This window comes from Aphidius gifuensis, linkage group LG1 (genome assembly GCF_014905175.1).
Source record: "Aphidius gifuensis isolate YNYX2018 linkage group LG1, ASM1490517v1, whole genome shotgun sequence".
Taxonomy (NCBI): domain Eukaryota; kingdom Metazoa; phylum Arthropoda; class Insecta; order Hymenoptera; family Braconidae; genus Aphidius; species Aphidius gifuensis.
This window is the reverse complement of record NC_057788.1, coordinates 17,249,194-17,265,616: the sequence shown is the minus strand read 5'-3', so window position 1 is coordinate 17,265,616 and position 16,423 is coordinate 17,249,194. Positions and strand designations below refer to the sequence as shown.

Sequence of the window (16,423 nt, the reverse complement as noted above, 5' to 3'; positions counted from 1 at the left end):
GTGAAGAACAAAATTATATACCAATTGCATATTATGAAAATAGTCATCATTATGAACCAATAAATAATATAATAACTTTTATGCATGGTACAAAAAAATATTGTTTAATTTGTGATAAAAGATATTCATCACCTGAAACGCATTTGTCATGTCCTGGTCGTTGTGACCGATGTTTAAATAATTTGTGTGAGATAAATGTAGATTTAGCCGAGTGTCGTGATTGTGATCGGGCTTTTTATGGACAACAGTGTTTAGACAAACATAGGACAGCTCAATCTTATAATTCAAAGCATTCAGTGTGTGAGGCAATAAAAAAGTGTAAAAAATGTTTTAGAAAAGTTCACTTAAATACGCGTCATTTATGTGGATATTATTATTGTTCTGCATGTGAAGAGCTTCAACCGCCATCACATTTATGTTATTTTAAAAGTAAAATGAATTATAAAAAAAAAGAAGATCTTTGTGCTTATGTTTTTTATGATTTTGAGACAATGCAATCTAAAACAGTTAATAATGATAATAAAATTTATAAAATTCATGAGGTTAATTATGTAGTAGTTCACCTTGTGTGCGATAAATGTATGAATGATACGAGTGATTTGGATGAGCCTAGTATACCGATCGAGAATAAATGTGATTCATGTACTACTCGCGAATTTATTGCTGAAGGGAAAGACACTGTAAAAAAATTTGTTGATTTTTTATTTGGAATAAAAATAAATATAGTGAAATTATTGTATTAGCTCATAATCAAAAATTATGATGGTCAGTGGCTTTTTAAAAGAATTAATTAATCGTAAATTAGAGGAAAAATTAGTACTATAATTACTGGTACAAGTATTAATGTTTTGTCGTTTGAAAATATTAAATGTATAGATTCACTCAATTTTTTTCAAGCACCTTTGAGTGCTTTACCTCGTATGTTTGGTCTTGATGAAAAAATTTCAAAAGGTTATTTTCCACATTTTTTTAATAATGAAATAAATCAAAATTATATCGGTGAGGTACCACCACCAGAAATGTATGGTGTGCGTGCGAAAAATAAAAAAGAAGCTGACAAATTTGATAAGTGGTATAAAGAAAGAGTAGACTCTGGAGAATTATTTGATTTTAGAAAGGAACTGAAACTTTATTGTACTCTAGATGTAATTGTTTTACGTATGGCATGTTTAAAATTTATAAATTTAACTTTAAAAATTACTAATGTTAATCCATTCCGTGAAGCTTTGACTTGTGCTTCATTATGTATGCGCCTTATTCAACGTAATTATCTTACTAAAGAAAAAATCGGAATCGTTCCCAGGTCTGGTTATAGATTAAGCGACAATCAGTCAAAAGAAGCTCTTCAGTGGCTGGAATGGTTAGCATATTCAACAGCAAGTAATATTCAACATGCTGGTAACTCTCATGAAGTCAAAATAGGTCCAAAAAAAATTAGAGTTGATGGTATAAATGAAAGACGAAAAAACATTTTTCAGTATCATGGTTGTTGGTGGCATGGATGTATTGAGTGTTTTATGTTTAATCGTGATCATGTACAAAAAGATGGTACAACTTTGAATGAACGTTATGAACGCACGCAAAATATTACAAAGTATTTAGAAGATCAAGGTTATGATGTTATTGAAAAATGGGGATGTGAATTTAAAAAATTGTTAAAAGATGTACCTCAAGTAAAAAAATTTGTTGATTCTATTGATGCAAATTATTACACAGCATTGAACCCACGTGATGCTTATTTTGGTGGTAGGACGGAGAATTTCGTCGAGTCATATACAGTACAACCCGGGGAAACTATACAGTATGTAGATTTCACAAGCCTGTATCCGAGTGTCCTTAAGCAATCTGCATTTCCATTAGCTCATCCTAAAGTATATGCTGGTCGCGATATCGAGAAAAAATTTCCAAATAATGATATATCAAAATTGATGGATTAATAAAATGTCGTGTACTTGCACCGTCTGATTTACACATGCCTGTTTTGCCTGTACGTTCAAAAATAAAAAACTTTATTTTCCACTCTGTCGTACATGTGTTGATACAATGGAGCCAGGTTTTTGTAATCATAATAATGATGAGAGAAGTTTAATCGGTACTTGGGTGTCGTCAGAACTAAAACTTGCTTTAACAAAAGGATATGTCATAGAAAAAATATATGAAGTTTGGCATTACGATAAAATGTCGATGAATAATAAAGAAACTAATGAAGTCGGTTTATTTACAGGATATATAAATACTTTTCTTAAAATAAAACAAGAAGCCAGTGGGTACCCATCTTGGGTCAAAACTGAATCTGATAAAGATCAATATATCGAGGAATATTTTCAAGCTGAAAATATTAAACTTGATAAAGAAAAAATAGATTTTAATCCAGGTCTCCGTACATTGAGTAAAAATATGCTCAATTCGTTATATGGTAAATTAGGACAAAGAAGTTCTTTATGGCGTAAAACAATTTGCAGTGATTTACAAGAATTTTATGAGATAGTAGATAACGAAAAAAATTTAATTCAATTTATTGAACCAATAAATCAAGAAACTGTCTTAATTTCGTGGAAATTAATTAATGAAGAAGAACCTTTAACAAAAACAACTAACGTTGTATTGGCGGCTTTTACGACAGCGTACGCTCGGGAAAAATTATATTCTTGTATTCATGAAAATAGTAAACAAATTTTATATGTAGATACTGACTCTATTATAAGAATATGTAAAAATGAAAATGATAAATTAATTACAGGGAGTAAATTGGGAGATTTAACTGATGAGCTAGAAGAGTATGGAGAAGGTTCATATATAAAATCTTTTATATCGGGTGGGCCAAAATTTTATTCTTTTATTGTACAAAAACCTGATGGTGGTCAAGTAGAAGTCTGTAAATTGAAAGGTGTACGGCTTGACTTGGAAGCACAAAAATTTATAAATTTTAATACTGTTAAATCATTAATTAAGCGTGAAATAGATCCTTTTAAAATTGAATATAATTCTATCCGTAGAACAAGAGATCTACAAGTGTACTCTACTATTGATAAAAAAATGATTTCTGTTACAGGACCTAAGCGTAATCACTACGAGAATATTACATATCCTCTGGGGTATAAAAGACAACGTGTGTAATAAAAAAAATAAAAAAATGTAATTAAAAATTTATTGTCAAAAAATATTTGTATTGTCAAAAATAAAAATTTTGTTTCATAAATAAAAAAATTTTTTAATAAAGATAAATAAAAATAAAAATTTAAAAAAAAAAAAAATTTGTCCTATGAATAAAAAAAATATTTGTTTTGTCGAAAATAAAAAAATTGTTTTGTAATAAAAAATTATTTTACCAACCATTTTATTTTTCAGATTTCTATATAACTCGATTATTTATTTATTTTTTCTCAGTTGTTAAAATGTCTCTAGTGTGTCAATTCCCGTTTACTATGCTTCTTGCTGGAGCATCAGGGTGTGGTAAGACTACTTGGTTAAAAAAATTTTTAAATGAAAATATCACCGATGTAAAATTTGATAAAGTTTATTTTTTTTATGGGCAATGGCAAGACAGTTTTAAAGAATTTTCTTCAGTTGAATTTGTTGAAGGTCTACCAAAATTAAAAGAGTTTAATGATAAAAAAAAAAAATTAGTTATTATCGATGATCTCATGAGAGAGTCCGGCTCTTCCAGTGTTATTATGGATCTTTTTACAAAGGGAAGTCATCATCTTGGATTATCAGTTATATTATTATCGCAAAATCTTTTCCATCGTGGCTTTCGTGATATAAGTTTAAATACACATTATATTGTTTTATTTAAAAATCCTCGAGATCGTTCACAAGTATTTTTTTTAGCACGACAAATATACCCAAAGAATCCGCGTTTTCTTCAAGAGGCTTATTTTGAAGCGACCTCTGTACCTCATGGATATATTTTACTTGATTTGAAACAAAGTACCCCAGAAAATCTCCGTGTACGTACATGTGTTTTCCAAGTGATACACATAATTTTGTTTACATTCCACGAAAAGATATAAATACAATAACGTCATCTAATAACATACCAGTTGTACGAATATAATGGCAGTCGGTACGTGTAATCCGTTTAATAAAAAACATAGTGTTCTACTACAAGCATTAGTATATGCTAATCCAAAACAACGTCAAGCAATTTTAAAGCATAGTGACAAAAATCTTATTCGCTGTATTGGTGAATGTTCATTAAATATTTTGAAAGGTACAATAAATATTAAAAAAACGGAAAAAAAAAAATTAAAAAAACATAAATCAATACTACGTTCTCTGGCCTCTCCAGGAAATATAAAAACGAAAAAAAAAATTTTAATTAATCAATCAGGTGGTGGCTCCTTGTTACCTTTATTACTTACTCCAATAATTACAGCTGTAATTACAAAATATTTTAAATAATGGAACATGTAAGAAAAATGGTTTTAATTCCTGAAGACTCGGTTAATAAATTAAATACAAATAATGACGTAGGTACTGTTCAAACACCCGGAGATGTGACGTCACGCTTTGATAATCAACTCCATAATATTTTAAATTCAAATAAAAATGACGGAGAAAAGTGGAATGAATATAAAGAAGTTTTGAGACGATTTTTATTTTTCAATAATAATAATAACAATAATATTGACTACAGAAATTTAAGTAATGATAATGATACAAAATATCCGGAAGACTTGATTATAAAAGCAGTTCCTAAAATTTTTCAAAAAAAAGCACAAGGTTTAATAAATCATATAACCAGAGCAGATAACGGAAATCGATTAAAATGGAATGATAAAGGCTTGGTTAGTATAGACGGAAAAACTATTCATGGTTCTAGTATTATTGATTTAATTAATGATGCGTTACGTCATCGTAAAAATATTAAAGCAATCGGCCATGATCAGTTTGCACGATTTTTAAAAGATATTCATGCGCCTAGAGATTTTGTTAGTAATATTAGTTTCTGGGAACAAAGCGACAACGATGATGCTGAAGAAGAAGTAATTACACCAAATTTAAGACCACCACCAATTAATAAAAGAAGATTGAGCAGAAGAGAATTGTCTTTTTCTGATGAAGAAATATCTACTGTACGTAAAGTTAAAAAACCTCCACAAAAAACTGTAAAATCAGCTACATCAATTTTGCGACCATCAACAAGGTCATCACAATGGTTAAGCATAAAAAAATAAATTTACCAAACATTTATTACAACCCCAAAAATCCCCTATCATTCTCGGGTGCACAAAATATATTTAAAAAATACCCAAAGTCAAAAAAAGAAATTAAAGATTGGTTAGATTCGCAAAATACTTATACACTTCATAAACCAGTCCGGAGAAAATTTTCTCGTTTACATTACACTACAAAAAATGTAGATGATTTATGGGAAATGGATTTAGCTGACTTGACCTCATTACAAAGTTATAATGATGGTAATAAATTTTTATTAGTTGTCATAGATGTACTTAGTAAATATCTTGGGTTGAACTTTATTAATAAATCAGGAAATACTGTATGTCAAGCACTTGAAAAATTTTTAACTAGTGGACGTCGACCAGTAGTTTTACAATCAGACAAAGGTAAAGAATTTTAAATAAAAATGTACAAAAATTATTGGACCAAGTCAAAATTCATTTTCGTAGCACGTAATCCGATATCAAAGCAGCTATAGTTGAACGAGTAAATCGCACACTTAAAGAAAGAATTTATCGTTATTTCACGTATAAAAAAACTCATCGTTATATTGAAGTCTTACCTAAAATTGTACATGCGTATAATAATGCAATACATTCATCACCAAAATGACCCCAGCCGCTGTTACTATATACAATGCTCAAAAGGCACGTGAAAATATAGAAAACAATATACAAATGCGACAAAAAAATAATAAATATTCATGTTGGTGACTATGTTAGAATCAGTAATGAAAAGCAATCTTTCAGTAAAGGTTATGCTGGATCTTGGTCAAAAAGAATTATTTATAATATCAAAGTTTATATTCGACAATCTTACCTATTTATGAAATTAAAGATTTAAAAAGGTGAAGATATTTCAGGTTATTTTATGAACAAGAAATAAGTAAAGTAAATCAAAATATAAAATGAAGAATATTTTGATGTTGAAAAAATTTTGACACACGGGGAAAAGGACAGAAAAAGAATATCTTGTTAGATGGAAAAATTATTCTAGTGATTTTGATGAATGGGTACCAGCAAGTAATTTAAAAGATCATGTTCAATAAAGATTTTTATATTACACTTGTTAGTAAAAAATAATCAATATTATCCGAATAATACAACAGCTGCATTTACAACACAATTACATCGTGCATTTAATCTTGAAGGAAGCTGGTCAGTTGGATTGAGTGAAATAGCGTTTCCAAATGCTTTTTTACATATAAATAAAAGTAAAGGAATAATTAATATTGATCTTGGTAATAATAATTTTAACGTAAATATCGAAAGTGGTGTATATCCAAATACAGATAGTGTCATATGGTCATTTAATAAAGATAAAAATTTTATACAACATTTTGAATTAGTATATAATACCGGACACGTTTTGTTACTATAATAAAATGTAGTGGAAAAGATTGCAAAAACATAAAATAAAATTAACCAGAAAATTGCAAATATTCTTGGATTTATATACCGCTGAGGGTCTTGTTTTACTGAAATTCAACACATTTTAAAAGCAAATGCACCAGCAAGCATATTACGTGGGCTTCCGTCAGCTTTATATGTACATTGTGATATTGTTTCTCCTCATATTATTGGTGAATCTAATAAGCAAGTACTTCGAGTTGTGCCTTTTGACTCTAGTAATTATCAATACGGCTCGTCGTTAATTGAAAAAATTTCAACCATATTATTTTTCCTTATTACGTCACCATTTGACACTATTACAATAGATATAAAAGATAGTTTTGTGGCCCTATCTCATTTGCATACGATCCATTATTCGTGAACTTCATTTTAAAAAATAATTAAAATGTATATTCAATATTATGAAAATCAAGTTGGTGGTGGGCACTGATCCATCAAGTACATTTAAATCAACGTGGTCATGGGATAGGAGGGTTTCTTGGTGGTCTCTGTAGAGGAATATTACCACTAATTGAAGTGCATTGAAACCAGTTGGGAAAAGAATTATTATCAGTTGGTTGAATGTTTGGGTGATGTCACTCGTCAGAGCAAATTTAAGAGATTCTCTTGATAATCATTTGACACAATCTGGTAATAAATTAAAAAAGAAAAGCTATGGATAAACTAGATACATTTTTAAGTGGAGGTGGAGTTGGCTATAAAAGTAAAACGACAAAAGACAATAACCAGTCAGAAACGTATAACTCTCGAAGACAACGTTCCAAGAGAAAAAATCAAAAAAAGGTCGGCATTGTCAAAAGAAAAAAAAAAAGAGTTGTAAAAAAAAAGAAAAAAATTCAAAAAGGTGGTGGAAAAAAAAAAAAAAAGTTGTAAGAAAAAAAAAAAGAAAAAAGTCAATTGATATTTTCTCGTCATAATGTCATTTCTTCATAGCCATTCTTGTGAGTGTAGTAAATCTGAATTGGATTTATTTTTACAATACCACCTACTCAGACTACTGTTGAAGAGTCTCATTGGGTTTATTACAATCCAGTCACAACGCTCACAGAGGATTCACCAATTGAATTTCATATTCCAGCTAATGGAGAGAAGAATATATTGACCTGGCACATACGATGTTAAAATAAGATGTAAAATTACAAAAGAAGATGGAACTGCTGTTGCTGCTGATGCTGTGGGTGTAACAAATAATTTTTACATACAAATGATTAGTCAATGTGATGTTTTTTATTTAATCAAAAGTCAGTCTCTGATCTAATTCTTCATATCCATACCGTGCATATATTGAAACATTATTAAACTATGGATCAGATGCATCAAACAGCCATTTACAATTGGGACTATGGTTTCTAGATACTCCAGGGTTTTATGGAAGCACCAGTAGGAGCTGCTGCTAGAGCACAAAATAAAGGATTGCAAGATCGATCACTTTTATGACTAATGGCAATCAATTTGAGATGTTTGGGCATTTACATGTTGATGTTTTTTCAAAATAAATTTTTATTGAATGGTGTTGAGATGAAAATAACTTTAACACGATCAAAGAATGAATTTTGTTTAATGGACAACACAGAGGATGGAAATTATAAAGTAAATATTTTAGAAGCAACACTCATCATACGTCGTGCTAAGCTCAATCCAAGTGTACTTGTAGCACATTCAAAAGCATTGGCGAAACGACTGCAAAATATCCTTTGACTAGAGTAGAAGTAAAGAGTTTTAGCTCAGGGTATATTATCAAATACACTCGACAATATTATACTAGGAAGTTTACCAAAGAATTGTTGTTGGTTTAGTTGATAATAGAGCATTTAATGGTCATAGAAAATTTAATCCATTTAATTTTCAACATTTTAATTTAAATTTTTGGCCTTATATGTCGATGGAAACCAAGTTGGTGGTAAAGCATTATCTCCAGTTTTAGTAATAATATTCATGATGCTGAAGCCTATCAGACATTATTTTCTGGAACTGGAATACATTTTGCTGATCATGGAATGAAAATTTCGTTCTAGTTTTACGAAGGGCTATACTTTATTTGCATTTGACTTAACACCTGACCTCTCTGCTAATGATAGCATGTACTGGAATTTAATAAAAAATGGAAGTCTCAGAATTGAGATAAGATTCGGTGTTGCACTTGCTCAAACAATAAATTGTATAGTATATGCCGAGTTTGATAATATTATAGAAATTGATAGTACACGTCAGGTACTATTAGATTATAGTAATTAAGAAGGGGTATACGTATATATAGAGCTACTTTAGTTTATGTTATTCAGTCATAAATATGTCGGAAGTTTTAATCATTGATATTCAGTGTCTAGTTGGATCTCGCAATGAATACTACCCGAAAGAAATTTCTGTCTTGACATTACACGATAAATTTATTAGTCATTGGATAATTGGACCACCTTTTAAGTACTCGAAACTTGAAAAGGAGCTCGTCGACAAAACAATTGGTTAACAAAAAATTATCATAAAATTGATTGGGACGCCTCTGAAGTACCTTACAAAAATCTACAATCATTAATTGAAAAATTGGAGAACTTGGTAAAAATATTTATGTGAGAGGTGAAGAGAAACGTATGTTTTTACAACAATATTTGCGAGAACATTGTATTATTAATTTAGAAAATATATCACCACGATTTGGTTTATTACCAGCAGACGAACATTATTGTTTATTTCACGGAGTAAATTATCCTAATTATACTTGTACTCAACAAAACGTTTATAAATTAAAAAATTGGTTAATTGGAAAAATTAATTATACGAAGAGGAAAAAGTGAAGACGACATTGAAGTAGATGTTGTCTTTAATTCGTTTTTCAATACAGTCAAAGAAACATTGGTATGAATACTATCCAATTGGTTGACGCATTACCACTTACGGATTTGACACGTGCAGGAGTATACGCTAGTGACCGATTACCTCATATATGGCCGAAACCTTGTGGAATTATTGTTAATCTTGATAATCATAATCAACCAGGATCTCATTGGGTGTGTTTTTACGTCAATAATTTGGGCCATGGACTCTTCTTCGACAGCTTCGGACGACCTCCGAGAGATCCCCGTTTCCTTTACGCTCTCAAAAGAAATTGTGTCATCCACGAGTACAACAATATACAGCTGCAAAGTGTTACGAGTAATTGTTGCGGTCATTGGTGCATTGTTGCTCTTCATTATTTCGCGAATGGTGGGAGGCTCGACGGATTTCTCCGATTATTTACGAATGATGTTGAACGGAACGACCGATATATTTTAAGAATGTTTAAAAAAATTGTTAGTAGACGTAAGAATTATAAACATAAGAAAAAATTTCATTTCCTTACTGGTAGTGGATCTAAAATACAATCATCTATTTGTAATCGAAATTAAATAAATTAATTAATAAAAAAACATGTGTGGAATTTTTATTGAAAAATAAGTAGTTTATAAATTGGGAATTGCATCCATTGGTTCAGGTGAAAACTCCCCTCCCATATTATCAAAAAATGTACCCACGTCGTCTCTTACGACAACTAGTTTTAAAAATGACGTCTTCAGTAGAGGATAGAAAACGTAGATATAATAAATATATTTATCGAGTAGAAGAAACTAGACAAAAAAGTATAGAGCTATCACCGATAGCAGATATTTGTGATCCTGTAAGATTTTCTGCTGCTGGATTTTATTATACTGGTTATGGATCTAAGTTGAAATGTTTTGAGTGTTGTGTTGAAATTGACGAATGGAGTCGAGGTGACAATCCATGGCTAGATCATCAACGTGCTAAGGCAAGCTGTCGTTTTATTAGAAATATAGCTTGTGGTAATGTTCCTAGAGGAGTAAGCCCACAACTTATACCTATGGAAGGTGATCCACATTGTATACCTACAGATTTTCGTGCTTCGTATCGTGTTCCATCTACTTCAAGAGAAGAAGACCGTACATTTTATGCTGAATTTTATATTGATCTTGAAATGGAAGAATATTCTAATCCTCCAATTGAAGAACATTGTGTTGGAATATCTACTACACCTCCAGCGGAAAAAGATCTGGTCTCATATGAATCACGATTAAATACATTTTATTATTGGCCGAAATATATTTCTCAGACAAAAGAATCCATGGCTGAGGCTGGATTTTTTTATTCGTCTATAGGAGATTATGTAATATGTCATCATTGTGGAAATGGAATTAAAGATTGGAAAAATAATGAAGATCCATGGGAAGAACATGCTAGATATTTTCCGGAATGTTATTTTCTCCGACTAATAAAAGGAAATGATTTTGTCGAACGATATTCATTGCAATACAATTTTGAAAAAAGTGAAGAAAGTACAGAAGAAAAAAAAATTAAGAAAAAGAAAGACAAAATAAAAAAAGATAAAAAAAGTAAAAAAGAAGATGATACATTTGTTTGTAAAATTTGTTATAATGAACCATTGTCTGTTATTTTTCTTCCTTGTTTACATATGGTTACATGTGTCAAATGTGCTCCAGCAATTGATAAATGTATTATATGTCGAGTTCATATACCTGGTGTCATTCAACCAATAATATCATAATTAAACATGTGTCAAAAGTAGATCAAATAAATTTTAAAAATAAATAAAATGTCTTAATTATTTAACCTATATTTCCCAGCTGCATACAAATGAGTCATACTTGAAATTTTGGTTAAAAATTGAATAATAAAATAATAAATTTAATAATATAAAAAAAAAAATTAAAAATAAAATAAAAAAAAAATTACACCTGGGCTGACTCGAACGCTAGACCCTACGCTCTAAATATTAATATAACTTTTTATTTATTTGAAAAAAAGTATCAGCCGTCCAGTAAACGGGCAAGAGAATATTATTATCTATTATAAAAACACTTGAAATAATTTTTTTTTTAATTATAACAATTGTTATTGTTAAATAACCGAGTACATATTTCAGATTCGAGAGCGCTACGTTAAAAATATCATTATAACTATTTAATTATTTGAAAAAAAGTATCAGCCGTCCAGTAAACGGGCAAGAGAATATTATTATCTATTATAAAAACACTTGAAATAATTTTTTTTTTAATTATAACAATTGTTATTGTTAAATAACCAAGTACGCATTTTTAATTCAAGAGAGTGAGCGCTATAGACATAAGTGTAGTGCTAAGGCAGTACAAAACATGGCCGCCCTACACTAACACTTATTTGACTCACACGCATTCTCCATTCAAACTTTTGCTGGGACTTTTGCTGCCGCTGCAGCGCTATAAACATTTTACACTACCAAAACAAGACCCGCCCTACACTAACACTTGTTTGGCTCACACACATTTTCCATTCACACTTCTGCTGACACTTTTGCTTGTAGTCTGCTTGCACCTATGCGCGCGCACACATCACAAAATAATATTTAAAATAATATTATTATTCATATATATACATACGTACATATATAAATAATAATAACAATAAATAAATAATAAAAAAATATATATGTAATAAAAAAATAATTATAATAATAATAATAATAAATAATAATAATAATAATAAATAATAATAATAAATAATAATAATAATAATAAATAAAATAATAGGGGTAGTTTTTTAAGGGTAGTTTTTTGAGGGTACTTTATCAGGGTAGTCGCGTATGGGCCCCGCGGAGTTTGTAGGTGCTCGAGGGGGGAACGCGAGCAAGCGGCACAGAGGGAAAGGGGGCAGGTAAAAAAACGACTCCCAAAACCGGTTTTTTCGTGGATCGTATACCATTTAACAGCACGCTGCCCGCTATCTCTCCCTATACTCTACTATGGAATATATATATATTTTATGGATTTTTTTTTAGATTTTATAATAACCGATTTTACATATTTTTCTATTTGGATATATATATCATAATCTATAGAAAAAAGATATGCAATATATATAGCATAGATCTGCAAATTATAAAAAAGAGATATAAAATATATATACTATAAATATATTTAAATTCAATATTTTTTTAAACAATAAATTTAACATTTTTTTAAACAATAAATTCAACATTTATTTTAACAAAAATTTAAACATTTGTTTGAACATTAAATTCAACATTTTTTTAATGTTTAAATAAATGTTGAATTTATTATTTAAAAAAATGTTAAATTTATTGTTTAAAAAAATGTTTAATTGAATAATTGAATAATTTTTTCTACCAGGAATATAAAAATAGTATATAATATATATAATTTAGATATATTCGATATCTTTTTTATATCTCCTTTATATCTGTCGAAATTGAGATATAATTGAGATATAATTGAGATATATTTCAGATATAATTTTTCTACGTTAATTCGAATTAAAAAAAAAATAATATAAACTTGGAGCGATTTTATTTTCAATTTTAGAATTTCTTTGATACAAGTGGATTGTTGTTTGAAAGAAAAAACAATTTTTCGATGAAATTAAACAAACTTGTATTTAAGGTTGAATGTAAACACGAGTTCCCTCTACTCGATTTTGCTAATTTTTTTTTTAATCGCTAGCTAAAATAATTCTCTATTCGCTAGAATTTTTTCAGATTTTTCAACCGTGAAATAAAATTGATCGATTTAACACGGCCATAAACGGAAAAACCCACGTTTTGATCTGTATCGACTAAACCTTCTACTCGAAAATACTAAATTTGATTTAGATTTGTACTTTTTTCAATTGCGAAATTTTTTTTTTTTAAATTATCAATTTCGATGGTTTTTTTAGAAGATATTCAATCGCAAATGATTAATTAACTCCGAAATTTACTTCTTTTTATTGCTGTAGTCGTATTTGTGTGTGTTCGTATAGGCCGGGTACACACATACTACTACAGATGTTATAGTAAAGGACATAGATTTTGAGCATAAAGGGACTTATTTATTTTATGAAAGCATGGGTCGGAGCGTGCCCTTTTAGCTCAAAAAAGTCGTCCGACTATGGGACTTACATTCAACCTTAAATCAATTTTTTTTTTTGTTTTGTATGACAAAACATTTTTTGTTTATAAGAAACAAATTTTTTCTTATATAAAAGCTTCTTTCAGCGAAAGCACATTCTTCTAAGAATAGAATTTTCCTTCAGAATATTTAGAATAATATGTTCTGAGTGGCACTAATGTTATTATCGTATCGTTTTGTTGCTATACTATCGATAATCCCATATACACTATCGATTATGCGTATTCTTATTCCTTCATCATGTTAGTCATTGAAAAAAAATTTTAAATATGTAACAATTACAATCGTCCAGAAAAGTACTGATTCTCAGTAGCGAATAAATTGATGGAAATGGTCTAAAATCGAGATACTAATCATTTCAAAAGAAGACGAAAATGCATTTAGTTATCTACCAAGTATCCCGAGTGAAAATTCAGGTCAGGTCCTGACCCACAATAGGTTAGGGTGACTGATTTGAAATCGGATTCAAATTAGGATGCCGGACAAGGAACGGATCAGTATGTATGGACGCGTTATCTATAGGGTTCAGATCCGAATCTGATCAGGTATTAAGAAAATTGTATTAACGAACACGCCCTAAATTAATTATACTCAATCTCGTGACCTTTAATTGCAACGATGGGCCTTGGTGGGCTTGGCCATTCCGACTATCGATAATGAATATGATTGTTTTGCATTCATGAATTACGGTAGTTAAGATGTCAATTTAGTTCTTATAGCACTTCCATGTGACGGCACGAATATATAAAAAACTTAAAATTTTGTCACACAAATTGAAATAAAAAAAATAAACAAAATTATTGAATAATAATAATAATAATAATAATAATAATAATAATAATAATAATAATAATAATAAATATAAGTTGACCAGATTGCCTATATGTTGAATATATCTTAAGTTATACGTAATGACATCCCGGTTATGGGCAGGTGAATTTGTGAAAAAACAAATATTTTGACCTATATATACCTAATCCTATTCTAAACACAACAACTTAGTGAAAAATATAGAATTTTTTAATAATTTATCGTGATAATCTTCTGTTTTGATAAACCCTTCAGTTATTTGTGAAAGTATATCTAATGTTGTCCTGTTCAGGATTGAATGAAGTTACCCTATTCAGGTTTAGTTAAGGGTATCATGATCCACTCCAGATCAGGTCTCAAGTAGGTTTCCTGAAATAGGGTCTCGGCAATCATATTTTAGAAAGATCCAAAAAAATTTATGAAATTTCAATTTTACGGAACTTTATTATTCTATTATTAGAAGTAGTAACATTCACTGTAATATTCTATGGAATAACTGGAATAAAAAGTTCATTTATGATACAATCTATTTTTATAAAATTGTTCCGATCAAGAATTATTATAAACTCATTAGAAATCAGACGTTGGGAAAATCAAAATCTCACCGATGGAAAATAAACATGGATAAGAAAGATTTTTTTATGCGCTCTGTGCATTCAAATAACTTATTTAAATCATATAATGTGATTTCGTCATGATGAGTTATGGTTAAAATACCTGCCCAGATATCTTCAAATTATTAAAAATTTAGTCTTTCTTGAATCAGTTATAAACAAAAACACACCATCCATTTTAGAATATCCAACATTTGATTGTTCGCTCACGTAACGTAAAGGAATAAAACTTTTATTTTATATACACTGCTCAGATTGAATGTGATGATATGTTAGATAACGGAAATTAATGCCAACTTAGAAACAAATCAGTCCAAATAAACTTATTTGTTAATTAAAACTTTTTTATTGTCTTTTCACCCATTTTTAGATCACTGATATTAAGAAGAACTAATAAATAACTAAAAATTACAATTCACAGTAATAGATGACATCCACTGATGATGATATTGGTCGAGTGGCTGAAGTGACTGACGCCAATAGTCGAGCCGGTTTTTCTCAGTAGAGAAAGACTCTGCACCTGGTGGGAGTCAGGCACGCTAGAAAGTGTACTGCTTTTATATGCTCACCGAACGGAACAACTCGAAGAAAAAAAAAAACAACAGGTAAGAAGCTCGTCGACGCCCTACGAGCCAAGTATATCGAGAATGAAGAGACAAGTGTAGTGAATTCATGTACGTGTTAAACATGTTTATGTGTGCCGTTTATATACCATATGCATATGTATTTGTACTACACCATATGACGGGAAAAGAATTCAACTGTTAGTATATTAAAATACAGTCTACATAAAAATTTCTGAGAAGATCAAAAAATAAAAGAAGTGTATCAAATTTGCTGTACAGTTTTGATTTTAATTGCAGTCCCACTATCGATTTGTTTCATAAAAATTCATAAAAATACTTTTTGATAGTAATTACACGGGTAGGAATTGCCAAGACTTACAACACGGCCATGTCTTGTCCCAATAATGGCATCCAATGCTTGGCAGCCAATCGTGCGCCATCCATGGGCCAAGGCTTGGCTGACTCATGGCTGGTTATTTGCTTACCAAGGCTTGTATTCCAATGCTTGGCCGACCAATGGTTGAAGAAGAGGTGGTCAGCTCTTATCAAGCCATTTATCGGCCGAGTCTTGGTAAATTATTGGGTGGCCAAGACTCGAAACAGATGATTAAGCCAAGGCTTGGCTCGTTAAGGGCTGGCCAGCCATTGATCAACCATTCATCGGCCAAGTCTTGGTAAATTATTGGGTGGCCAAGACTCGAAACAGACGATTAAGCCAAGGCTTGGCTCATTAAGGGCTGGCCAGCCATTAATCAACCATTTATCGGCCAAGTCTTGGTTAATTATTGGGCGGCCAAGACTGGGAATATACATTAAGCCAAGAGTTGGCACATTAAAAATTGGTGAATTTGACTTGCCATTTGTCGGCCGAGTGTCGATTGTTC

The 16,423-nt window shown here is 30.2% G+C and overlaps 1 protein-coding gene across 4 annotated transcripts in view; it reads right to left on the bottom strand.

Moving 5' to 3' along the window:
- LOC122849371 (putative mediator of RNA polymerase II transcription subunit 26) overlaps positions 1–15,544 on the bottom strand; it is a 52,188-nt gene extending 36,644 nt beyond the window's left edge. For 2 of the 4 annotated variants that reach the window (XM_044148076.1, XM_044148091.1), the window contains exon 1: positions 15,144–15,544. Coding sequence is in view for 1 of the 4 variants with exons in the window: in XM_044148091.1 (XP_044004026.1) it covers positions 15,144–15,167 (24 nt within the window). In the remaining 3 variants the exon portion in view is untranslated. Of the gene's footprint in view, positions 1–15,076 lie in introns of all 4 variants that reach the window. The other 2 variants (XM_044148068.1, XM_044148083.1) reach the window with 2 other exon arrangements.
- Positions 15,545–16,423: the final 879 nt, after the last annotated feature.